Genomic DNA, 26,489 nt, shown 5'->3' with positions numbered 1-26,489 from the left:
TATTTTAATTCTTAGTCACAGTAAGAATCTTTATAAATGCTAATTGAAAAGTTACCTTTAAAATTAACACATTAGCTTTTTGGGTAATTTTTTTTCCCCCCCTTTTCTCTAGAAAGGATTCGTGGAAACCTGCTGACATGTTTAGCACCTTGGGTGAAAGAGAAGGGGAGAAAGCCTTACTAGAATTTAGAAAGAGCCAATGGAAGAAGGAATTAGGTACTTACGATACACAGAATATATTTTTGATCAATGTATTACACTCAGGATACCAAGAAACTTTGTGTTCCGTATGCTTTTTTAAATTTACTTATATCAGTGCAGTTGCTACAAATTGCAAAGTACATAGTTTTATTAGTCTCCAAGACAGGTTAAGATTCTTGAATTTCAAAATTTTATGCAAAGATTATCTATAACTTCTTGCAAAAATGCTTCTTAACCAAATAAATATTATCACAAATAAATATATTCAGTTATGCTTTATATTTTAGGAGTTACTTGCCACCAGTTTTGTCACATTCTGCCAGTAGTTGGTAAGCCATTATCACGAACAAATTCATTTGTTTTCAATGTGAAAAGCATCAGCCTAATCTACAAGCATGACTGAATATATCAAATTGCAGTTTGAACTTGAAAGTTTGCAGTCCTGCCCCATCACCAACCAAGGGGAATCTCTAGAAAAATAAAAATGTTTAACGCAGTAGTAAATTCTCTCTATCAAATTAAGCTTTTTATGATTCGCATGCAGGAGTGTTGCGTTTTATTTTCAACTTGGGTGTAGACTATCTGGTTTCAGGGTTTGATTCTGCATTGTCAGTAGCTTCCATGTATAGCTCCATATTTAACAATATTACAGTCGTCCAAGACTGGTATAATAAAATAGAGAAAAATTATATACTTGGTTATTTCTGTTAGTTTTCCCTCTTCCCCTGGGACATTGTTAAGCCTTCAGTGTTTTGTGCTCTTCTCAGAGAGATTCCCAATTACCTCTACATCTCTGGGCAAAGACTCTGCTGCCACCCTCTTAAGAGCAAAATCATGTTTAGACTGATTAATCAAACAATGGTGACTTACTCTTGTAGTCCGTTTTGCAATCAAAATTACAGGGTAGACATGCATTGCTGCTGCTTTTTTTTTTCTTTTTTAAAAAAAAAACCTGGTACACGTCTGTATTAGGAACTCTTACTAGAGTTTGTTTTTTTGAAGATGAACAGGTAGCGCTGAAGAAGAAACTGAAAGAAACTTTGGAGGGAGAGGTGGGTTATTTCTGGGCAAAACCTGGCAATAATAAAGCCCATAAAGTGGAAACAGCCGACCCAGATAAGGTAAGGCTATCAATAAACACAAAAGAGCACACAGTTTTCACAGCACTGTTCCAGAACTGTTCAACTTTTAATTCATACAAGATTTTCTTTTCTGTATGAATCCAGTCGAATCCAGTCTCAGTGGTCACTTTAAGCTCTTCCACAGCATGAAATGCTGCAGCTTCCTGTTTCACACTTACCTATTACTCCAATTTGTAGCTTCACAAATTAAGATCCTGGTAGCATGAACAACCAATTCCTGTCCTTCCATGTTGATTCCTAACTGAAAGTTATAAATCTTTTGCAGTTCTGTTGTGAGAAATAGTCTTAAATGTAATTCCTGGTTATATAATTATTTACATTGTTCATGAGCTCTCACATATATTTGATTGCTTAGATAATAAGCATAGCAATTTGACTTTTACTCTAACCTGCCTTTTAAAAAGTCAGCTGTCACTCTGTAAACGCTATGTCAGATAAATATATTATATTTGGACGAGACTGCTTCTCCAGTGAAATTGATTTGCTGTTAAACAGACGTTAGGGTCGTAAATTGCTTTTTTTGTGGCATATTCAGCATTCCTAGAAAAGTTACCACTCTGCCCCATAAGAATTTGTTTCAATCTACATAATTAAGAAATACTGGATATGAGATGCTTAGTTACAAGTTTTGGCTGGAGTTTTAACCAATAGCAGCTTCTAGAAGTATAATTTACTTGTTTATTATATGATAAAGGCTATTTAATACAAACAAAACAGGTGAGCTAAATAAATCAAGTCTTAAACAACAGTGGTCACTTTATTTGCAGACAGTGTTTCCAGCTGACTCAATTATTGCTACTGAGGAAAACTCTGTCTGTACAACTGCTTTAACCACAGAGGCTAATAAAGTTCCACTGAATGTTTCAAGTGCTCCAGCTGGGCAGTCCTCTGATTTCAGTTCTTCTGACTTACCAGCTGTCAACTTGTCCTGGTTCCAGCTGGGACAGGGTTAACTTGCTTCCCAGTAGCCTGGGGGGTGTGCTGTGTTTTGGGTTCGGTGTGAAAGGAGCGTTGATGGCCCATTGATGCTTTGGCTGTTGCTGGGTGATGCTTGCACCGGGAGGGGGGAGCACAGCCGGGGTGGTGGACCCAGCTGGCCCATGGGGTATTCTATACCATGTGACATCATGCTCAGTATAAAAAACAGGTGTGTGGGGGGGCTCGCCCCCCGTTTGTGACACGCGGTCGGCGGTCGGTGAGCGGTTGTGTTATGCATTGCCTGCTTTGTGTATTCTGTTATTGTTGTTGTTCTCATTGTTATTATTACTGTTCTACTTAGTTTTATTTCAATTATTAAACTGTTTTTATCTCAACCCGGGAGGTTTCCTACTTGTGCCCTCCCGATTCTCTCCCCCATCCCACCGGGGGGGGGTGATCGAGCGGCTGCGTGGCGTTTATTTTTGTGGCTGGGGTTAAACCACGGCACAACTGCACAGCATTTGTTTTAGGGGTAAGATTTTAAATTGCAGGGTTTTTTTTTTTACTTATTTATTGACAACAGATGTATATGTTCAGTAGTTCTTTTAAACCAGAAGAATTCAGTAGACCTTTTTGCTTTATCTGGAGAATTGTGTCTGAATGAATGTTTATCAAAATATTGATGCTTTGAAGACTGAGCATTTTCAAGGCTGATGTGAGGAACAGTACTAGAGGTGTGAGCTGAAGTGTTATGTAGCTTTTAAGCATGCGTTAAAGAAATAGAGAAGTGGGAACCTATCAGAAATAGAAGACTTTACATTGATGGCAGAAGGTTCAAGAAGTAGGTTTTGAGTTATTGCTAGCAGGCACTGGTTGAAGAGTCAGATAGCATTGGAAGTTCTCAGTGCCACTGGAGTTTGTTAAGAAGCAAGAACAGAAGATGGTATCTAGAATTTACTTGAGATCACTACTAATTAGATCAAGGTATTGAATCTACCTGGAATACAGACTAAGCAGTGAACCATAGAAAGAAGGAAGGAATTTTTATTCATGATACATGTAAGTAAGGTTTTTTGGAGTGAGAAGCTAATTGTTCAACTTAGAATAGTATTTAAAGATGGGCTTATTTAGCATCTTTCTAACAACTGAAGCATTTTTATGGAGCAATCAGACACTTGCTACATTTACAAACTTACATTCATTTTTTTGTGCAAGAGAACAGCCCAGTTATGCCTAGCAACTGAAGGCAAAGTTTTCTGCCAAGTCTTTATTATGTGGCTAGACAAGGTACTGAATTTTTTGTACAAGGAAGAGACTAGCACTTATCTTATTTCAGGAAGCTGTGCCACAGGAACGTCCTTTTAGTGCATTGAAGCATGAGCAACAGAAGAAGTGGCTTGAAGAGCTGGACAAACAGAAAGAAGAAGCTAAGCTACGAAAAATAGAAGAAAACCTTAATTTATCAAAGGTATCTGTGGTTTAGAGGGACTTTCTGGAATAAGAGAAGTTTTTCTCTCCATTTTTGTTCTAAGAAATGAAAGATGAAATCGTAGACCTAATGAAGTAGCGACAAACATGTAATTACCTGCAGCATGTCCAGGTTTTCACCATAAGTCCATAGGACAGTCTCATTGAACATTCAGCCAGTAGCTGTTCCAATATTTCAGTGGCAGAGAACAGATTACCATCTGTCTGGTGTGATGTGTTAGAGTGCTTGCTGCAGAGATGGAAACAGTGATATTACTATACTTTTTTTTCTTTCCCACCATTGTGTGAAAGCACTATGGTTTGGAAGGTGTTGCAGAAACACTGGCCAGACACTTTGTAAAGAAGCATTTTCTGTAGACTATGAAAGGAGATGAGAAAAGAGAAGGAAAGTTATAGACAACTACAATGTGTCACAGTGGTGTTCTAATCCTGTTTCCAGTAATGCTATTTTGGCATGCATATATACGCACGCACGTACACTCTTATGAAACTTTTTTAAATACTTGTACTCCAAAAAGTATTGAAGAAAATAGCCTTACCTTTTTCACACTTTGGTTTTTCCAGGCTGTTGAATGTAGATCTCTTATGCTGGATCTAGAAGGAAACTGTGGCCAGTATAATTGCTTTGCAGGTGGAATACCTGAAAAGACTTTTAATACTGTCACTATTGGCCAATTTGGTCAATGTATCTTTTACCCCTGGAGGTTCTTCATATAGAAGCTGACTTCTTTCCTTTACATGTTGCTATTTCTACTCTATTAGTAGTTTTAAGGTCAGTGGAATACTCTGCATTCTTATACAGCCTGATGCTGACATTCTTTTGAAGTGAAGAAACATGCAGTGAGATTGTACTATTGCTAGAATTCAGATTTCCAAATTACTGTACACAGCTTTAACCCCAGGATTATATCTTTCACCATGCATGAGATGTATTCACACCATGAGATGTTCTGTATTATTAGTGAACAAGAACCTTGGTTACCAAAACTTGATTGAGATGAATGTTCATAGTCTGTGGCCTTCTGGATTAAAAAATTTTACTCTCAACTGAAGCATTTACAGCAATTACACAATTCCTAGATAGAAATTCTTCATTTTAATTCTGCAGTTTGTAGTACTAGAAGAGAGCTTTCCTACCCATGCTCCAAAAAAACCCCTTGTTGCCAAGGTTGGTTACATACTTACACACAACACAAGTCTTTTCATTGTTGAAGGAATCAAATTTCCTTTGCAAATTGAGCTTTGTAACCCTGAAGGGAACGCAGCTGTGAAAGGTTCCTTCATTAGCTGCCTTGGTTTTTAATTTGATAGCTGTGCTGTGGGAAGACGGTTGCAGTCACCAGTGAGTAACCTAACAGTAATCTCACTTCCAGCCTCTTTTTGAAAGGAAGTTAAAGTGCCCTTAATCTCATTTTCTTCAACATCTTTTTTTCAGGTCTTGTGTTATACTCTCAACCCTTTGGCATATTGCACTACAGACTTGCATAAGAATAAAGTAGATTTTCCAACTGCTCTGATCTGCTTGTACATCACAGAGTATTCAAAGGGAACAAAACTCGGGGAACAGGAGGAAGAATAATTTGGATACTTATTATTTGGACTATGATTTTCTTGCGTCTTTTAAAATAGGTGTGAAACTTTTCTGACACAAGGGAACTTTTGTTTAAGGAAAGGACTCCCAGAGACCTTATTAGATTAGATTATGTTAGGTTTTTTCCTGCAGAATGCAAGTTTTGAGGCAGCCGTTCTCCAGTCCCTGCAGAGAAACAGTTGTTCTTTTAGTCAGAAGAGAAAACCTTCTCAGTACCTATAGCAAAACCAAAGGCCCCTTAGGTAAAAATGTTTTGTTAGTGGAAAAACATCTTCTTATATTGGAATGTCCCAATTGCCAACACTGAGCCAAAAAGATAAGCCTGGGTGGTACAGAAGAGAGACTTAAACACAGTATGTCACCTCTACAAAAGTTTTAGGTACTTTGCTAGGATAGCAGTGGTGGCTGCTGTGGGTGGAAGAGATTTTGAAAGAAGGCTTATTTTATAATGGGCCTGTCTAGCTGAAAATAGGAAGTTAGAGATTAATATCTCTGCCCAAAGCACATTAATTCTGCTACCATCCATAATTAAAATGGGGGGGGTAAATGTAGAACAGTATAAAAGATGCCACTTGTTCATGTTACTAGAGAGAGAAAATAGGTACACAACAGGAGGAAGTATGGCAGAATGGACCTCTCAATCAAGCAGTTCCCAGAACTATTAGAAAAATTATGGAATGAAATAGTAATATAAATTGGAAAAGCAGTACCAAAAGGCCTGAATCCATGTGAACTTACTTTTTTATTTTCCAATTTCTTTTTTCGCTTTCTAATTTTGTGGGTTTTTTTTTCCTGAAAATATAGTAGCAATATGTTTTTGCTGCCCAAGTATATGGATCAGTAGTAATAATTTCTGATCTGACTTGCATTTTAAGCAACAGAGACTTCCGTTTTCCCATTTAGGGAATTAACTACTGTCTATATTGTAGCCCCATAACAGGGCTTTTCAAATGTTCCTGTTTTACAAAATGTGTATTGTGTGTTTTGTTAACCATACTTTACAGAAACAGTGTAATTGAGCGCATTTCCATTTTTTTGTTCATATTTACTTAGGCTGAAGAGCATGACAGATGGGCAATGCATTTTGATTCTTTAAAGAACCACCTTAATGCTAATGCACAACACCCCTTAAATGGAATGTACAAAAAGCAGCCTGAAAGTCTTTGCCTGTCACCTGACCCTAAGGAGCTGACTGCTTTTGTTCACCCTTTTTCATCTGCAGCTTTAGGCAACCTCATGCCCTCAAAGGTGGGAAATGCAGAAAAAGCTGCTAAAAACGGTGCTTTGGAACACAGTCAGAAAGTCAGGTGAGTGAGCTTTGTCAGGATAATCATCTTCCCAGCCAGTACATTTCTGATACCTCCTCAGAAATAAAAAAAAAAATTTGTCTAAGATTCTTTAAATCTGGTCTTTGGATCTTACTCATTTGGCTTTTGCTTTTTTCAGAAATACCTGTTGTTTCACTGTTGAAAGACACAAGTGCTTCCATTGTTCATTAATAAAATTTACTGCAAATAAGCTCACTTTGTCCCTTAGTAAAATGAATTTCATAATTGTAGATTAATACAACGGGATAACTTCAATATGTGAAAATATTATTTGAAATCTAACCGATTCTAAATAAGAAAGGCTTTAGGATTATTTTCTTAGGATTAAAAACATTTACATGTTCCTTTGTTCATAGTTTCCTCCGTTCAATGACAGCTCTCCTGGACCCTGCACAGATTGAAGAGAGAGAGAGGCGGCGGCAGAAACAGTTAGAACATCAGGTAAAACATTCTGTTTTACTAACACTATTTTAATGAGAAGAAAGGATGAAAGGTAGTGTTGTCACATGAATAAAGCATGAGATTTAATACCAGAATCCAGTGAATTACTTGACTTTTATGCTTCAGATTACATGTTTACAGTTTTTTAACAGTATTTCATTCAGTTAGACTTACTGTTTTCTTTTAATATTTGTACAGAGATGATTGCATTTCTGTAACTGAATTCTTGCCTTAAAAAACGTACAGTGCAGCCTTTAGAGCTCTAGTAGGTTTGTGTGCATTTTTCTTCAGTCTTCACTGTCATCAGGAGGACTGATATTTACAAGTACTCACTCCATGAATCTTTAAATTTTTATCTACTTTGCTGTAATTTACATTACTTCTGTGGCATTCTAACTGAACGTGTATCTGCATGATGATGTCTCTAGCACAGTATAAGGAAGTCTTAGTATAAATGTAATGAGCCTGTTCTGGTCAAACTGTTACTCTGCTAGATCAAAATACTAGCTTACAGTACTCAAGGTAAAAATCAGATCACCATTTCTTTACAAGGAAAAGAAAAGCATTTTTGAAAACAGAAGAAGTTGCTGAGTATTTCAAACTGCTTTATTGGGCTGGTGGTTATTTCGCCTCCACCACCCCCCGCCCCCCCCCAAAAAAAAGGAAGGCAGCTACCTCTCTTGAGAGAAATTAAAAGAAACAGAAGTGTTTGAAAGAAATTGTCTTGATTTTTTCTTTTTTTTGGTTATTTGTCCAAATCCAATTATTATACACGTATATGGAAGTACATTAATATATAGATTATAATACCTTTAACGTTTTATCTTTTAATTTTCCTTTTTTTCTCATATTACTAGAAAGCAATAATGGCTCAGGTAGAAGAAAAACGGAAGAAGAAACAACTGGAGGAAGAGCAGAGAAAATGGGAAGAACAAGAGGAAGAACAGCGCCTAGCACGAGAAAAAGAACAAATGCAGAAACAGTTTGAAGAAGATATGCTGAAACAAAAACAAAAGGAGGTGGGTTTTTGCATTTTCTTTAGTGCAGATAGTCTGTAATAATACTGGGTTTTGAGGAAAATGGTTCTTGTTCTTCACGTTCAAAATGGTGTTGCCTCATCATTTTGAACATTAAAACTATCTGAAATTTAGATATTTGAAACCAAAATCTGTTTCCTCAATTAATAAACTTACAACACCATACGAGTTAAGGCAGGTTTCTTTTTTTGGACAAGGGACTTATCAGGAAGAGAAATGGATAAGAACTGGCAAAAATGGAATTGTAGTTGTAAATAATGCAGAAACATGCATTTTTAAATGTGAATTTTAAATACAAAAAAATACTTCAAAGTATGTGATCCAATTATTGTTGTTGGTAACTTGATACTTTTAAGATACTTCAGTACCATGAACTTTATCTGACTGGATGTGCTTTCACTCTGGATTAAAGACTTGTCAGAATATATTCTAGAAAAGTCATTTTAAGAGTCATTCGTGTTCTAGAGCTTTCTCCTCTGTAACTATTGCTGAGCTTTACATACTCCTTTCATATGGAAGTTAAATCAAAAGTAACATTTTGACCTTTGGTAAGTACAAATTTTGCATTTGTATACATTCTTACCTGTTACAGAAGAGTCTGTAGAAGATTAAAAGCCTTGTCTGATGTTTTATTCTTCCTTTTGGCACAGTAGCAGCTATTACTGTTTGCTTCATATCTGGAACAGTAGCAGAATTCCATGATGTCATAAGACAGTGTGATTCCAAAAACACACCCTCCTCTAAAACCTGCAGAAATATGGATCCCTGATTTCTGTGCATTTTCTGGATGGAAACATATAGCATCTGCCTGTAGATGCTAGAACAAACTGGAAAAAATTGGGAAAGTCATCTTTCTCTGTAATTGCTCAGCTCCTTCAAAACATGTTATGCTATCAGTTGTTCTTCTTTCCACCTGCAAATGCAGTAGGAGGTGGGGATGAGATGGTAATAGTTTGCAAAGGAGATTTTCCTTGGCCTGCACCTTTCCCTGCAGCTTAAACCTGCTGAGTCTGGAAACTGTAACCCTCGTATTTATGGATGTTCTGCCTTTGTTAGGGAGGCTTCTACTGACTCCTTTCTGTGGAAGTAGGAGGAAGGTGGGTTTTTAAATTTTTATTTAGGCTTCTTTTATTTTATTAAACTACATGATACAGGAAGTCATAGGTGGCTGAAATCAGATGGCATTTAGGAAAAGATGAATTTATTAGAAAGAAGATAATATCCAAATAACTTTGAGGATATAGATGCTTGCTTTTTAATGCTTGGATTGAACATCTTTCATTAGCACAGCAGAGGTTCTGAATTTATCTTTATAATCATAAAAGTTGTATGTTACATATTGCATCTACTCAACTAGTTTTGGTTTTGTTTTAAAAAGAAAAGGCTTTACTCAAAGTAAGAATATATGTAAAACTTGAGGATTATGTGGAGATTAAATAATCCTATTAATTTTATTCTCAAAAGAAATGATCACATATATTTACTTTTTTTTTTTAAAGGATCTTGTGACTCTTAAAACAAATGAGCTTTATCAGACAATGCAGAAAGCTCAAGAATTAGCACAGAGATTAAAACAAGAACAACGCATTCGAGACTTGGCTCAGAAGGGACATGACATTTCAAAACTTCAGAAGAATCTTGGTAGTGGCAAGTACAAATCTTTTCATATTCAGTTTGCCTATGCCTTTGGTGTTTGCATGCAAGTTGTTGGTTTTTGTTTTGGTTTCTTTTTTCCCTTCTGCATTTGGGTCAGAAATTGCTCCTTTGCTTCACGAAGCAAATTTCATTTCAGCTTATTTAAAGAGCCTGCCAAACAACTATCAGTGTTAATTAATATGGAGAATATTGTATTTTAGTAAGCTTCAAATACTATATTACATAAAGGAAGAAATATAAAGATATCATGAGGAATGTATGGAGAATATTCAGATCTACGTGCTGTCGATTAGATTTCCAGTGAAAAAGGGAGAGTATTAGGATCTGAACCATAGTTCTCAGTCTTGTTTTGAGTCACCACAATAGTCTGATAACTTGATAGCATGGTTTAAATGGAACATACGTTACTAAATTGAACAATTTTACTTATTTCTTTTTTAGGTGATACAGAATTCAAAAATTGTAATACTGACATTTCACATCAAAGTCATAATTTTTCTGATGACATTAAGAGCCGCATTGATGAGCAGACTTCTCCTCGGAAAGACACTGCTGTACAGACAGGTATGCAGCCCTTAAACTTAATTACTCTGATGTACCTTAAGAAAGACAGTAGAACAGCATATTTTTGAAACTGAGCTATTGGGCCAAATCACTGTCATTCAGAATGGAATAAAACTAGAAAGAAATACTTGGATAGACACAGGCATATTGGAATATTACAATATATCACTATTTTCTTCTAAATAAATTATACGTCTGTATAGTTGTTACTTACCAGTTACGGATTCAAATCACCCAGTCTGAAATACAGTGTTGACTTAGAGTCATGGTCACAAGCCATGTAGGACTAAATTTATTAAGGCATTTAAACATGTATTTGTAGTCGTCTTCAGTGTGAGAGTTCACAGGTTTACATAATGTGGTTTGGTATCGAGCAGGGCTAGGCTTCTAATGAATACTTGAAAATACTGGCAGAAACATTGTCAATAATCCTGGAATTAGAAAACTAGACTCATTAGAAAATGAGAGTTTACATTCAAATGTTTAGAAAAGCTTTCTACAATTCTTGCTAAATGCCCAGGCAGGATTGCGGGTCCATCTAGCTAGAATACTTTCCAGTCTTTATCTTCGTTTTGTATCACACTGTTAAAAAACCCAGATCAAACTTAGTCTGCATCTATTAATGTTGTAGATGAAGTGTGAATGAGCAGATTCAGTGGAAACTTACAGTCACTTTATGCCTTGTATTTAGAAATTTATTAGCTTCTTATCACTTGTGAAGTGATTTTATTTCTATTTATTATTTCTATTTATTTCTATTTGCTTAAGCAACGATTAATATTTTTGGGTTTGACAGTGCTGGTAGAAATTTTACTTTGAATTTTGAGAGTTTACAAATTAAATAATGTTTTTGTGTATGCCCCTTAGTAAAGAAAGAAGCTGGATTGTTAGTAATTTAAAAATAGAACAAAATATTTCCACTGGAAGACAAGGATTAGGAAAGTAAGTTATTCCCAGTAGTGCTGTGAATATGACCAACCCATTGGCATGCTGAAAAACTAAACAGAAGCTGTGTTTTGCTCTTTACCATTGAGTACCATGACAGAAATAGAAGTCTACATTTTAAAGTAACGTAGTTTCATTTTACATAAATTATTTTGCTTTACAGTGACTTGATTTTGTTCTCCAATCTTTTTTTTTTTCTGCTCCTTACTGAGTTTTCTTCTACTGCTCCTATCCATCTTCCACATCAAAAAGAATAAAAAACAATATAAAACTGTAACAACCAATTTTTTTAATAAAATCAGTAGTGGTAGCTTGATATGCACACAAAAGTCAAACAAGTAGTTTGAATAGCTTAGATTTGGAGTTAAAATATAATTTTTTTTTTAGATGTCTTTAATACTTCAGCATACACTGGGTCAGCTGAGGAAAGAACTGTGTGGTGCGGATCACCTGATATTTCCGTAGAATATAAAGAAGCCTCTAGCAGCAAAAAATACCAGAAGGAAACGCAGTATATAGATAAAAATAAAATTTCAGGAAAAGAGAATGGTGGCATTTACAGTGATCTATGTGAACAATATGCAAGAAAAGAAAGACAAACTAAGCCTTCAGAAAAATACAGCAAAAGACCTGACTGGAACATAAACAAGCCTGGGAAAAGATACATTCCAGCATCAGAAAGATACCCTAAACAGCTACAGAAACAAAGGGAAGAAAACAAAGTAAGACGACAAATGGAGCTGCTTCAGTTGGTAGAAAGAAATACCCCTGGGAATCTCTGCTCAAAAAAGGGTGGTTATTCAGACAGGTCTCCTTCACCTCACGAAGAAATAAATATGAAGAATAAGGGACATAGAGTCAGAAAGGTAACTATTTGGTCTTTAACAACAATGATGTGTATTTTTAAGAGTCTTGTTCCACATGGTTTTGCGTGGATGGGAGTTCAGTTATGTAACTCAAGCATTTAGAATTTTCCTATTACTATCTTTTGTATAAGGAATGGTATTACAGCATTGTTTCGTTTCTTCATGATCAGAAGAATATATTCAGATTTTGTGACTTAGCTTTTACTGTTATTTCAATCTTCCAAAATGTTTATTCTCTTTCACTTATTCATTATCATCGATTCATTATGTAAACAGGGAGCTTGATTGAAAGCAGTGTGCAGGATAGAATGACATCACTGACTTGCTTTTTTTTGTCCAGTCATTTTGTTGTGGTGATGGTTGAGGTATAGGAGTACCTGTTCGAGAAAACTTTTTATTTCTGCAAAGAATAGGGATTACTGAGTATGTACTCTGTTGTCATAAAAATGCATCCTTTTTAATGGAGTAATTCCTTGTCCGTTTGCAGTAAGCATGTATCGGTATAGCTTGTGCCTGTGAAAAAAAACAATTTTCATTTAAAGAAAATACTATCAAATATATTCATGCCTTCTCTCTCTCTCTTGCTTGCTTGTTCTCTGTATGTATGTATATAGATATGTATGCATAAACACCTCACTTTCTCACACCTTCCAATAGAAAAAATCTGGTGTAGAAAAGGTGGCCACTTCAATTTTGTTTAGCCATTTGTTTACTGTGGCTACATACACATATTTTAGAAGCTGTGGGTGTTAAAAAAAAGTATATGAAAACACATAACTGTTCACATAGGTATCTTTAAAGATTTATTCATGTGTTAAACTGAGTTTATTGGTTTATTTGAGGTTAATGATAAATCTAAGTTTTGTGCTTACATTATGGAAAGGTAAATGTTCAAGAATTTTGTACCTGAGAAGAGGGGCAATGAATTCTAAGCAGATTTTTAAGATACGTAAGCATTGTCTGATACCATAAGAAGCATGGGATACGTTAATATTTTTCATTTAAATAGAAAACTTCTACTGACTGTATCTAGAAACATGGCCTTTCCTTTAATAACCATTGTCTTGGTCTGAATCTTTCAGGTTTATAAATGCAGTTTTCCAAGGTCATTGGAAAATATCTACAGTATTTTTGATAGTGCTTAGAGCTGCCAAAGACATAGAAAATTGGAGCAAATCCTCCTGTAATTTGTTTAATTTACTTCATAGACACTACAAGTCTCTTTAATACAAGTCTTTGATAAATACCTTTCTCCTGAACCCAGGTCAAACAGTCCTTTTGGAATTTCAGAACAAACTTGCCTTGAAAAATGGAAGTTTTTAATATAAAAAACATGGACTTTTTAATTTTACTTTTGACTTTCTTGGTTTTCTCCTAGGAAGAACAATTACATAAGAACCATTTGAATGAAGAAAGGTACGTCAATACTCTGCATTAATGAAATGTATAAATACATTAATAGTGAAATATACGTGCTTTTCTTTCCTGATTTTCAGTATTTTTTTTTAAAGGAATTTAGATGCCTCTAATTGTCTACTATTAAAAATACACAAGACTAGGCAAACTGCAGGTATAAAAGCAGAGTAAAAGAGCAAAAGTCCAGTACTCTGAGGATTCTTTGTTTCTACTGTTTGAGAAAATCAATCACATTACTTAAGTATTGTTTGAGGTTTTTTTTAACTGAAATTGTTTCATACAGATCTGAATCACCACCTGTTCCAGCAGTTAAGAACAGATTACACCAAGTACAACAAAACCAGATACATGCTTCTAATTTCCTAGTGCATAACAACAATAGTAGAAGAGAGAAAAATACCAAGACAGATACACAGCAGAGGAGCTCCCCTCCTCCTGTTACAGAAGCTGGAAGACCTCCCTCTTCACAATTTATTCCGTATGTTCGAACAAATGAAGTATACTATCTTGATCCAGATGCACCAGTGACTAGACCTTCAACACATGACCCACAGTATCGGCAGTTTAATGGTACTGAAATGTATTGTGAACTGATTCATGTAGAAGAGAAGAAATGTTACAGTGATTTAGTTTGAAGTACCACAATTTATTCAATTTGGTATTTGTTTTTACTGAATTTTGCAGTAACCCATGTGTGTCACAGCACTGTACAGAAAGCCTATGCAACCAAATGATACTCTGCATTAAAAAAAACACAGAAAAAGTTTAAAAAAAAAAATCAAAAAAGCAACAAAATTTCTTATTCTTTTATCTGTCTTTTTTGTCAGTTTACCTTTAATGAAGTACAATTGCAGTTCTGGCCCAAGTTCTCTGGTATTATTGTATATAGATTTGGGTTTAGGAATATAAGTGTTGTTTGACTTAAAAATAGTGATTGTAATCTAATAGCAACCAAAACCTGATTTTCACAAGCTGTGAAAATCTACTGCTTCAAAATTAAATCAAAATTGATAAAGAGTATTGTTAACTGATTTGATATACATTTACTTTTAGATTACCAAACGCCACGACAGATTTTTAGCTCTGATCATGTTAGAGATCCTCTTCTAAATCCTGATGTAGTTAAAATCAGAGAGAGACAACAAGCAATTCTCAAAGGATTATCAGAATTACGCCAGGCAAGTAAAACGTTATTGGATAAACATGTATGTATATATGTAGTAAAGTCAAAATGAACATTGCAAACTATTACATAGTCATAAGCATTAGTCTTTAATTCATTTTTCCATTCATATATGGTAAGTTTTGGGTCCTGTCCTCTACTCTTGTTCCCTCTTACTAATTTTGTTTTTCATGCATTACTTCCACCTTTGGACTGTCTTTAGACAGAGACTATGGACTCCTTAGTCCTTAGATTAGCTATGAAACACTGGAGTACCTGAGAAAATGTGAAACCAAGAGGAATGCCTTTATTTAGTCTCCAGGTTTTGATCGTTAGGATTGCTTGTAGTAAGTGTTTCAATTTCAAGGGGAGAAAGAATAGTATTTTGACAAAACACCTTGTTAATCAAATTTCATGCCTGCATTTCATGGGTAAGCCAGTCATGACGGAGCAGTGTGGTTGGTGCAGAAGAGTTAGTGGGGTGGTAGTCGTGTGTCAGTCCTGGAAAAATACTGTAATTTGCAAATTTGAAGTGTAAACACTTACAAAATCCTTCCAACTTCTTTTGTTAACATGTAAAAGGAAAATTCAGGATTTGTCAATCAGCCAGATTTAATGAGTGAATATAAAATGAAATTTAGTTTAATACTACACACATGAGCTCCTGAGGCAAAAGCCTGTGTCTGTATACGTTGTTCTATTTGTAGTGTTACTGGTAATGATTAGATCTACAGGATTGCCAGAAGGATTTTGAATACGGTGAGACTGTCTTTAAGGATCCACACTGCAGTAAATTAAAGAAGCACAAAAGATTATAGCTGGTAACTGTGAAGTTACGTATTTTCCTGATTGGAGTAAGAATACGAGGAAAAATACTGCCAGGCATCTACTTGTTAAAACATGAGTGAATTTGATACTCCACCTGTTGGCAACACGGTGCAGCCCATAGCAGGTCTGGACAATCACAGGAACAGTTTCCTTTTATGCTTCTAAATGGCCTGACAGGGACTGCAAGACAAAAAAAAAAAAAAATTTAGGTTTGCATTTTGTTCTTGAAGGACCCTAAAGATGAACATGTGTCGCTATCTTCCCTTGTTTTTGAATGGCTTCATACTAAAAGGACTTTATTGCTAGCAGCACTATTTATTTTTCTTTGCCTTAAGGGAGAAAAATTGCATAAATTATCAAAATAAAGGGAAGAAAATCTGACAGACTTAGTACAACAAAACTACCAGTAGTTAATACTATTAATTACCTGCTGTGCTTTAGACAGACAGAAGTTCTGCCATGCATACATCGTGCTTCAGCAGTAAGTAAATTCCTTGTGCAAATGAAGGGTCTTGGCTCTCCCCAAGTTATTAAGAAAAGCTGTGACCCAGGAACACTGAAAGGTTGCCTGTTTCTAACGGCTTCCAAATAGTTTTGACCGGATCTGGTCTTCCCCAATGCTTATTAACATTTTCGTTAAAATATCTACAACTGTTAAGTATTTTGTATTCAGGCTTCATTTGCCAGTGGTATTTTTGTTAAGAATGAAGCCAGATTCAAAGCTTGTGCTTGCTGAGGTGAACAAAAGCCTTGGATATTTAAAGAGGGTTAAGGTGATAATATCCATGTTGGAAAACTTAGGAGACGGGAGCTTAGGGACATTTTTGGTATGTAGTGTGTGTGTATATATATATATTCAGGTCTTAACAGTGGCTAAAAAGTAATGTTAAGGTTAGTCTTTCAACAGACCTTGGTTCTGGAAGAGAGTTAACTTAAAACATGTAGAGTTCTTTTTTTAAATACCCTACCAGCTGCAGCGTGCATTTAGAACATTAACTGTTGAACTTAGATATATCTTGTATACCTAAAAGTATTGTATACTCCTACAGATGACACCTGTTTTGCATCGGTTATTTCACTGAGAAAGGAAGAGTAATGCAATATTTTGTATGAACTATAATTTAAATGAAGAGCAGAGTTTACTTTTCTATTTCAGGAGATAATTTAGCCTTGTTTTTTAAAATTATACATACATGTATATATAGATATATTGGATTGATAGTTTTAGAATATATATAGAGTCACATTTGGCCATTCTTTAGCTTTCTTTTGTCTGGGGGAATCTGCAACATATTTGACCAGTCTTTAGCCTTTGAAATACACACCCAACTAGAGTGACAGATAAATACAATTGGGCTGTTTCAGTAACAGTCTAGCTGAACTGGCTGACCCATGGAAGACATCAGTGAAAACGGAGGGCGGATTGAGGGCCTTCCTCTGCCAAAGGGAGGGTGATTCTGTCATTGCATTTGTTACAAGACAGCAAGTCTCTTCCTGTATTTCAGCTGACAGCAGTAATAGAACTATCAACAGACTTCTGTTTTCCTCACTGAAATCAGAAGAGTCAGTGGAGTAAGCCCAAGCTTATTCATCCAGCAAAGTGAATTAAGTATTTGTGAAGAAGGGCCAAAGTTTAAGAAAAAGGACAAAAATCCCAGCTACAGTTAGTACATACCAGAGCATCTTATTTTTACTAAGGCAATAAAACCACTTGCCAACAGGTTGTAGCCTACACGGGCTAAGTGATCTTGCCAGCCACCAGCAGGCTGTCCAAGGACATGCAAAGAAAGACCTCACTACTTGTCCCTCTGTAGATACTTCACATTACTTTTCGCTAGGCCCTTTTTATGACCTTTGCAAACCATGTGATAGACTTTGTTCCAGTTTTCAATGTTACTTGTTTCTCCCCTCAGCTCTGAGTTGATTTAAGGCAATTCATTGCATGACTTTATTTTTAACATGCTACTAAATGCAAAAACCACACTATAATAAAAGTAATTATTGACAAAGGGACTGAACAAGTCCACTGACCCATTAATAGAAGTAGCAGATACTGTTGATTAGTTAAAAAGTAATTCATCAAGTGATTGAAAGTAGACAGCTGCTGCTTTTGGAAGGATGCAAAGTGAAGTCTAACAACGGGCTGCTTTGCTAACTGAAGCCAGTTCTGCATGAGCTCTTCTGTGCCACCAGGAATACCGTATCTAAATTGCTGTAGTAGCTGCTGGCTTGCGTTAGGTCTATACTGAGCTGTGCCAGCAGCCTATAACCCTTATCTTTGAGAAAAGTCTTGTAACGTTGAGGCAAAAAAAACTTTTCTTTTTTTTTTTTTTTTTTTTTTAAACAAACTTCCTTGGTACCAAATTACTTCTGACTGGTCTATAATGGATAGAGAGCAAAGGGCCAGGTGTATCGATATATATGATCCTATTAATTACAGTAAAAAGACTTATTTCAAATTTATGAATGTACTTGACATAGCTGTATCATGTATTACTTACCACATACCAAGGATACGCTTCCAAGAGTTTTTTATTACAGGTTTTCTCCATTGTCTAGTACTTACGAGAGCCATTAACAAAGCAGGAACCTTTTACCTTTTGAGAGTAAACATGCATATCCTATAGCGTCTGTCACTGTTCTAGTTCAAATGGTAATGCTGTCCTTTAGCTTAGAGTATGATTTATGTTAAGACTAAAAGCTGGTACCCTTCAAGGTTTTCAGTTCAGCTTCATACAAGAATACACTAGAATACCACAAATGTAGTGACAATGCACAGAGGCGTAAGCAAGTTAAATTTAATACAATGGAAAAGTCCTTTTTCCTCTGCACAGTCATCCCTGGAAACTGGCCTGGCTTCCACTTCAGTCACACTTCAGATTTTTGCAGAAGACAGGAAATCTGGAGTTGTCCTGCTTTTTGTGAAGTTGTATATTTAAAAAGTATCAAGCCTTAACAAGGAAATCATTTTAAAATATGAAACAGTGACACTTTATTAGTTCAGGCTGCATGAGGAAGACAGAACATTCACATTTATATTCCATGTATTTCAGGGCCTCCTGCAGAAGCAGAAGGAGTTGGAGACTGCTCTCATTCCCGCTATAGCTCAAGAAGAGAACTTTATTTCGCCATTTTGAGAGGTACATACGAATGTTCTGAATGCTTAAAATGTAAAGGCACAGCACTTTGTTTGCTACTGTAATTAATTATGAACCATCTCTATCTTTTTTATGAAAGACTTAAATTATGATAGATTACAGGGTCATGTTGCCTTTCATATTGAAGATGCATTAAGCTAATGATGGTGTGTCTGTTTAGAATGGTCTTCATGCTACCTGAAGACATGTCCATTTAATATAAACCATCAAAACAGTGTATAAAAACGTTACATGAGTTTTTGTAGAACTCGGTGTATGTATTTTGATAAATAAAAAGATTAAGCTGTATTCTGAATGGCTTGGGTAGAATTTGTTGGTATTTTTAACTATATGAATCTGCTTGTACTTAGCTATTCAGACAGCTCTTAGGCTTAGACACTGTATATTAACTAAAGTAATCCCAGATTTTAAGACCACAGAAGTGCTGACTATAAACTTCTTCCCCCCCACCCAATTAAAACAGGATAGTAGCACTTAATATTATAGTGGGCTGGGCCCAAGGCAGTAGAACTCAGTTTAAGGAAGTTTTCTTATCAAAAAGGTCTGAACAGATCAGTGTTCAATGCTTCCAGTCAGAATTAAATGTTTACTTCAGATTAATTTGCTTTTAGTCTTCAAAAGATAGGATAATCTGGGGTAAAACTGTTTCTCGTCTAGATCTCTGCAGAAGATGCATAACCTGAATTCACATTAGTTGTTCTGTGATATCATGTGATAAACACCACAGAACCTCCAACGGAGATTCCTCCCAGCAGCAACTGTTCTTAGACATAGGTTACAGCAGCAGCGAAGGGAATAAAGGCGCACTCTTTCCTCTCGGTTGTATGCCAAGTCATGCAATAGGTGAGATCTGCACTTGATGTTGTAAGGTGGTAGAACAGTTCCTCACAAAATCCATCAGTTTATTGATACAAGGGAGTTCTTTTTTTGAAAAAAAGATTATTTGCCATGTTTGGTGGGAGGGTGGAGGGTAACAACTGCTACACTAGTCTAGTACTGGTGTGTTCTTAATTCAAACAAATAAATGAAACAACTGTTAAATAGAAGGAAAGACATTCAACTTTAAGGAAAAGTCTATGGATTTTGTTTGTTTTTTTAAAAGCTACCCTTTTTTAACCAATAATATTTGTCCCAACTAATTTTGTGAGTTGAGAGTCATGTAGTTTCAAATACATCTGGTATTATCATCTGGTACTAAACCACACATCCTACATAAAAGCACTAAAATCAAATTACAAACAGGAAAAACGCCCCCAACATATGACTTTGGACAACCTGAAGACAAAAGCAGTAAACGTATGAGTGAAGAGTATTAGTGTATGCAAAACCAGCAATGTAATAACAAGGGTAGGTCTTGAGACTCCACAGCTATTTACTATCAGCTGCTGTTTTCCAGAAGCCTGAGTCAACAATGTACAAAATGAGCCAAATAAGAGAGAATCACTGGGGAAAAATAAGTTTATAACGGAACAGATGTGACATTAAAAAGGGCGAGATGAGGAAACAGATAAAACTCTGTACTTACGACAATGCTAGTTTAAAAAAAAAAAAAAGCACCAGTAATCAGTATGCTAAAGTGGGAGAGGATTGAGGTTTTTCTAATGCAAATTGAACTACCACAGTCATTAAAACCAGGTTTGTCCTTCGCTCATTACAGTATTTACAGTGGCAAGATAAAAGTTGTAAGATCACTCTGATGGCGCTGTAATAAGCATGGAGTATCAAAATTAGATGCAAAGATAATTGCTATTCATGAAATAAAGTTTGGGTATCTTTCTTATGTACTTTGAAAACAATATAAAAACCACAGACAATGCAATGTATTAGCAAGTCCCTTGTGCATTAAGAGTTTATTTTATTTTTGTAATGGAACTGCACCATTGGTTACTCTAATTGAGGTATTTAGCCAAAATCCAGTATATAGTCATTAAAATAACTACACTGCCTTAGAGCTATGTAAAAACATTTGTACAAAATTTGTGTCAAATGTCAAATAAATACATAAGTTTTGATATTTATGTAAAGAAAAGTGATTTGGATACTCTTACAGTTAAAAAAAACTTGCCGTTTCACATATTTTAGGCAAACATTCAGTTTTACATTAAAACAGACCTCAAACTGAAGCCCAGGTACAGGTCAAATACAAATGTAGAAACTTAAAAGTGCCAACAAACAAGATAATTCAAGTACAGTAAATGTTAAAAAATATATATATTTATTTCAATTTTCAGATGCTTCTAACAGGTACAGGCCATCAGGATTTAAATAAGACAAGAAAACATTTGAGATAAAGGACAAGAAACATTTTGTTCCAGAATAAAATAGAAATTGTTAATCCACCATTTTAGAAACAGAAAAGTCCACAGCAACTTATAAAAAGAGAGTTACGAGTTTATTTCTGTTTTGAATATGGCCTGGAAGAATCACAATTTATATCCCAACCACCAGGCGATGATGACTTTTCTGTATCCATGCTCTGACTATAAGCAGATAGAAAATAATTGCCCCCTTCTTGGTTTTGACTTGCAGAAGAAATTGGGTATGTTGTTCCCAGAAAAGTCTGATGAGTGAGTACATTAAAGTGACTGAACTGATGGGACATGTTCAATTGTCTACTATAAACTTGTAAGTTATTGAAAGGAGCTTGTTCAACTGAATTGTGTTTTTCTCCTTCAGCAGAGCATGTTGTAGAAACTGGAGTAATTGGTTGTATCTCTTCCAAGTCAATTTTAGAAGTCTTTTCCATCGAGCCAATTTGTGCTTCAGGAGATAGCTCTGTAACTGATAAGCAGCTTTCTTTTGCATTTACTCCATGTGAGCCCTTGGCTTCTGTCTGCAAAGTTTCCAAATAAGTATCAGAGGCATCATTGCAGATTTCTATTTGTGATGTTTCATCCCCTGAATCCAGAGACATGTCCTCCTCATCCTTTTCATCATTTTCTACAAGAACTACATTAAAAAAAAAGAGAAAGTCCTATTCTATTGAAATACAAACTTTTGTTAGAAAAGCTATACACTACTCACAGAGTGTTACGCCTCAGGTCTGTAAGTCCAATATCACTTAAGGCTTGGTCTTCTGCCACTCTTGTTCACTTACTCAACATACACACTTAACCCTCTGTGTGAGTGTCCAGTTATTCCAATGCTAAAAGCTTCTGCGCATTGTGTTCACGGTTGGTGTTGGGAAATCCCAACTCCCAGCTCCAAAGGGGTTAATGTCAAAACAGCATCTAAAGTTACACAGTAGGTGAGTATTTGATCAGACAATTAAAGGAGTACAATTACTGACATCTCAGTCCTTTTTTTATGGTTTCTAAAAGCTATCATTAAGTTCATCCTTTTCCTGAAAACAGACGGTTACACCACTTTGGCATATGTCTAACTTTCTTGAATACCATGTTAGCCTGTAATTTTGTATTTGAGATCTCCTTTGGTGCTCCATCCCAGCTGCTTTTCCCCCCATCATTTAAAAAAGAAGAAGAGCAGCTTGAGAGTTGGGTTTTCCTTGCCATCTGTAATGTTCGTTTACAAGAGTAAAGGCACACTATTTCAAGGACCTCCACCCCACACATCTAATTAGCTAAAGAAAGTCTAAGGGTGTTTCATATTACCTGATTGTCTTTTGTGAGCATCAGAGGGAGGAAGGCTGTTTTCTTCAGTAACAGAGTTGTGATACCCAACGAGACTTTCAAAATTTTGCATAAAGTCATCAACAGTAGCAACCACTATTCCATTATCAACATAATTTGAAAGTGTTTTGAGATTCTTTTCTAAATACATAAAAGGAGATTTTGTATTAATGTTTAGCACCTATTATCAAAAGAGGGAGAGAAGTATTAATAAATTTTGGTTTTACCTGTTAAGAAGACAACATGTCTCTGCTGTATGTTTTGAGCCTGAAGCCTGATAAGACAGTCTAATTCTGGAGCATTTCGAGTTTGAGAATCACAGTTATGGTAAGACAGAATCTCAACCAAGTGCTTCTTTTGATAGGTATTCAGAAGGGTCAGCAGACTCAGGGCATTAGCATTCATTCTATAATGGGGAAAAAAGCACACTATTAGAAAGGTACTTGATTTAAGGTCGGTCTAAATATTAAAATTAAGTCAAAAGACAAACACAAGAGTAAGTTCTACTTAACTGGGTTTTGGAGAACATAATTAAAGCTGAAACATTTTAACAGCCGGTATTTGAAGAACACTACTTACCTCCCCAGCTCTTTAAGTTTTTTTTGTATTTTGCAGTGGACTTTCCACTGCCATTTCCCATCTGGGGTATTGAGATCCTCCAGAAACTTTAAGAACTGTTTTAGTTTATCTGTTTTGGAGATATTGAATAGAAGTTAAATTTTGTGGTATGCAAAGTGAAAATACTGCTTCAGTACATACATAAACCGTCTTTCGTCAAAGTATAGTTACACAACTGTGAACATCAACCTAGTACTTTAGGTTTTCTTCCTAGCAGATTAGCGGACAACAATATTCCAAAAACAAGCTTCTCTTTTGTAGGTCAGATGCCTAACAGTGGTATCTGCTTATGTAAAAGCTGAATTCAGTCATACGTGGTCTGCCTTGCTAAAATATTTATTTTCAAATAAAGAGAAAGTGAAAAACCTAGTGAAAATAGGTTTTCCATATTTTTTTCCTAGCATATTTGTGGATTGAGTAGTAAGGAATAAAAGGTTCCATATACATAACTACACGATCTAACACAAACTTGGAAAAACAAGATCTCCGAGTTTACATGTTCTCCAGCAACACGTTCTCCAAAAAGGCCACTGAGGTAAGAAAGAGACTGAATTAGCTGAAGTTCTCCAAAAAGTCTCACAAAAATCAGGTAGAAGACTTGAAAATTAGAAGACCTGATTCTTCACTGCAATGACTATGGCATCTCTCTAAACATCATCTAAAATGTTAGGCTTTTTTTTAAAGCTTCAGGAAGCACCACACTTACCTGTAGTGATGGACTCTGGATTAAGGACAGATTCATCTGACACAACAAAACCACCAGACACAAACAATTCATTGTAAGTGTGATTTTTCACATCATCCAAACTATCGACACCCGCAAAGCTGACACAAGAAAGCCTCTTCAAAGTTACTAAGCCAGGTATCTGTTTAAAAACGTGATAAATCAGAGATGTATACCAAAGATCATACAAAAAAAAAAAAAAAAAAGGAACTACAGAACTTTCCTACTTACTAATACCAAATATCAAACTTCAAAACACATTTTCAAAGAATTATTATTTTTTCTCTTGCCTTGGGAGGTGCTCTCTCAAAAACATCACAGGAATGAGACATGGAACTTGAGCACTTAGAGTAATTTCACTTTCTGTCCAGCACAGGTTCATAAGCCACAGCTGTCAGGAATACCTAAGGTAATCCGACAGCTGCCTTCACTTGCTGTTACAGCATCACCGAACTAGAGGCAGAACTACTCAGGCCTCTGTAGAACTTTACAACTACTAAGAATAAATAAGCATTGGCACATATGTGGGTATGTGGAGGTGGAAGAAGTTACGAATATATGATGGACAAGACTAAGTACTTACCACAACCATTTTTGTTTCTTCAAACAGCAACTAAACACAGGACATTGTTTAAATGCTACGTTGTTATGAGAAAGTAGCCTTGCTCAAAATGAGCTCATCTCACTATGTTTTAACAATAGCTTTCTATAGTACACATTTACTTATGGGAAATACCTTATGGATGAGGTTGGCAATGTCTTCATTTTGGATAATTATCAACAGTTTATCTAAAGCAGCTCTTCTTTTAAGGAACTGTTCCGGATGGCACTCTGTATTACCTAACTTTGTAAGATACTCCTAACACCACAGAAAGAGAAGATGGTGAAGAAAAAGTGAATAGGTAGGTCAGCCAAAACAATCCCCACATGATGACCACATCAAATAAGTTTTCCACTCAAATTAATCTCTGAGGGACTGGTTTCCTTGTCTTTCCGATACATTAATTGGAAGGATGTAGGAACACAGAAATAGGCTGTTTCAGCAAGTCAGTCATTCTTACAGAATCACACATAAATGGCCAACTGACAGTCTATCAAAACTGCATGAGTTTTCAAGTAAAGCCAGAAGTTTTTATTATTCCACTTTCAACTTTCAGAAGAACAGTAATCTCCAAAAGTTACCTGTACTATTTAACTGGCGGGGAACAGAAAAAAAAATCCAAACCCACACACATCGGCTTTTCGTATATTCTTTCTAAAATGGTAAGCTATCACATTTTTGCCCTTGTTATCTTTTTTCTGTAAGGCTACCCCCCTGGCAGTATCTTCAGAAAGAGCCAAACGACAGCCTGGTCTGCTTTCCAACTATAAGAAAGAGACTTACATAAAAGCTAAACATAAGCAAGACTACCTCAGAACCTCAAACGAGAAATGAGACAGGACAGCCTACTTTCACAATTCAACCTTAATTTTGAAACACACTTCAGACTACCTTATGTTTGCAAGTCCAGTTTTATACATTCTGATTTGAAAGGCACTCTATTCTATTTTAACACTAAAGAGAGGTTGAACTGGAACATACTTACCTTGATTTCTTTGCAGAGAATGCTTTCCTCCTCTTCATGAATATAAAATTTCACAGTGTTTTTTTGTACATCTTTAATAATTTTGACCAAACTGTTAAATACTTCAGGTTTTAACTGGCTTATAAAATCAGACAGGGCTGGTTGGGTTGAAATGTTTAAGTTCTCTGGGGATTTGTGTGTCTTTTCTGGTGGCTCCATCAGATCACCACTGGAAGAGGTCTGATCAGATGTCAACATATCCTCTGTTTTAGCATTCATATGATCTATTTCCTCCTTCACTAAGGGTAAGCTTGACGAACGCTGCTCATTAGAATCCAGATCTTCCACCACGTTATTACACAATGGCTCTGATAACAATGCCGTGTCAGAGTCCCTGCAAACAGTGTCGGGTGGAGGATTCAGTGCAGCGTTACCAACCGCTTCTGCTGATTCAGGACTAGAGTAAATTGGTGGAGTATGCCTAATGCACGAAGAGGACAAAATAACACTATTCAACTTTTCACTCAGTGTCTCTATATATTCTTGGACAGAAATCTCTGATGCCTGTAAACATATGTATTCAGAAAGTCTCATTATCCTCTCTTGGGCAGAGAAGACCGGTGTGGACATACCACTAACATAAGCAATATTCTTTTGCTGCAAAATTTCCTGAATCTTTCTTGCAAAGAGATTATATTCTTCTAATAGTGTAGTCTCTATTATTGCACTAATGGAATGCTTAGTTGTAAAAGGGTGATCTGCTAGCCCACACTGATCTTCAAGTTTCTCCACTTGTCTTGTATAAAGTCCATCTTCTGCTGTCCCCTTTTGTGTGTCTGAAAATGGAGAGTATGGAAACTGATAATCAGAACTTCTCGGTCTATTTATTACCCGGGGGTCATTAGGAAAGGCATCCTTTGGCGGTAAATACACCAGTGGTTCTTCTGGTGATTTCAGACCTATATAGGAAGAGTTAATCATCATCATCTCATGTTTGAAAGTCATACACAACTGATATACTAAAACCTCCAAAACACAGTTTTAAAACAGCATTACTATTGTGCCTCCCTCTTCCAATCAACTTAAATCCAAAGACTTAAGCGTTACTGTCTGCTGAGGTACAGAAGCACAGAAAATTTAATAGCTCTTAAGATGGTAGAACAATAAAGTCAAAGTTTGCTCAAAAAGCTGAACACAAGTAATTTTCCCAGA

General features: G+C 35.9%; 2 protein-coding genes and 1 long non-coding RNA gene across 18 annotated transcripts in view; 1 reads left to right on the top strand and 2 right to left on the bottom strand.

The window, feature by feature from the left end:
* Nucleotides 1-26,489, top strand: part of CCDC66 (coiled-coil domain containing 66) — a 34,375-nt gene that overhangs the window by 6,213 nt on the left and 1,673 nt on the right. Inside the window, exons 6-20 of one of the 3 annotated variants that reach the window (XM_075159063.1) lie at nucleotides 113-216; nucleotides 1,204-1,322; nucleotides 2,111-2,258; nucleotides 2,765-2,793; nucleotides 3,598-3,729; nucleotides 6,394-6,647; nucleotides 7,025-7,109; nucleotides 7,967-8,128; nucleotides 9,646-9,793; nucleotides 10,244-10,366; nucleotides 11,699-12,177; nucleotides 13,556-13,593; nucleotides 13,877-14,163; nucleotides 14,647-14,771; nucleotides 18,637-18,723. In XM_075159063.1, the coding sequence (XP_075015164.1) occupies nucleotides 113-216; nucleotides 1,204-1,322; nucleotides 2,111-2,258; nucleotides 2,765-2,793; nucleotides 3,598-3,729; nucleotides 6,394-6,647; nucleotides 7,025-7,109; nucleotides 7,967-8,128; nucleotides 9,646-9,793; nucleotides 10,244-10,366; nucleotides 11,699-12,177; nucleotides 13,556-13,593; nucleotides 13,877-14,163; nucleotides 14,647-14,771; nucleotides 18,637-18,720 (2,317 nt within the window). In that variant the 3' untranslated portion in view covers nucleotides 18,721-18,723. Of the gene's footprint in view, nucleotides 1-112; nucleotides 217-1,203; nucleotides 1,323-2,110; nucleotides 2,259-2,764; nucleotides 2,794-3,597; nucleotides 3,730-6,393; nucleotides 6,648-7,024; nucleotides 7,110-7,966; nucleotides 8,129-9,645; nucleotides 9,794-10,243; nucleotides 10,367-11,698; nucleotides 12,178-13,555; nucleotides 13,594-13,876; nucleotides 14,164-14,646; nucleotides 14,772-18,636; nucleotides 19,377-26,489 lie in introns of those variants that run through there. The other 2 variants (XM_075159066.1, XM_075159065.1) reach the window with 2 other exon arrangements.
* On the bottom strand, nucleotides 2,109-6,398 carry LOC142086241 (uncharacterized). The gene is made up of 3 exons (XR_012675041.1): nucleotides 4,289-6,398; nucleotides 2,765-3,978; nucleotides 2,109-2,258 (listed from the first exon to the last, which is right to left on the bottom strand). It is a non-coding gene; the product is annotated as an uncharacterized LOC142086241 (long non-coding RNA).
* TASOR (transcription activation suppressor) overlaps nucleotides 8,689-26,489 on the bottom strand; it is a 46,800-nt gene continuing 28,999 nt past the window's right edge. For 9 of the 14 annotated variants that reach the window (XM_075159052.1, XM_075159050.1, XM_075159056.1 and 6 more), the window contains 7 exons: nucleotides 25,299-26,236; nucleotides 24,449-24,571; nucleotides 23,695-23,854; nucleotides 22,950-23,058; nucleotides 22,598-22,776; nucleotides 22,353-22,511; nucleotides 20,923-21,690 (listed from right to left, as the gene is read on the bottom strand). In XM_075159052.1, the coding sequence (XP_075015153.1) occupies nucleotides 21,134-21,690; nucleotides 22,353-22,511; nucleotides 22,598-22,776; nucleotides 22,950-23,058; nucleotides 23,695-23,854; nucleotides 24,449-24,571; nucleotides 25,299-26,236 (2,225 nt within the window). In that variant the 3' untranslated portion in view covers nucleotides 20,923-21,133. Of the gene's footprint in view, nucleotides 8,824-10,580; nucleotides 10,798-15,625; nucleotides 15,764-20,922; nucleotides 21,972-22,352; nucleotides 22,512-22,597; nucleotides 22,777-22,949; nucleotides 23,059-23,694; nucleotides 23,855-24,448; nucleotides 24,572-25,298; nucleotides 26,237-26,489 lie in introns of those variants that run through there. The other 5 variants (XR_012675039.1, XM_075159051.1, XM_075159053.1 and 2 more) reach the window with 5 other exon arrangements.

This window comes from Calonectris borealis, chromosome 10 (genome assembly GCF_964195595.1).
Source record: "Calonectris borealis chromosome 10, bCalBor7.hap1.2, whole genome shotgun sequence".
In the NCBI taxonomy this organism is placed as follows: Eukaryota; Metazoa; Chordata; class Aves; order Procellariiformes; family Procellariidae; genus Calonectris; species Calonectris borealis.
This window is presented reverse-complemented; position numbering and strand designations above follow the sequence as displayed.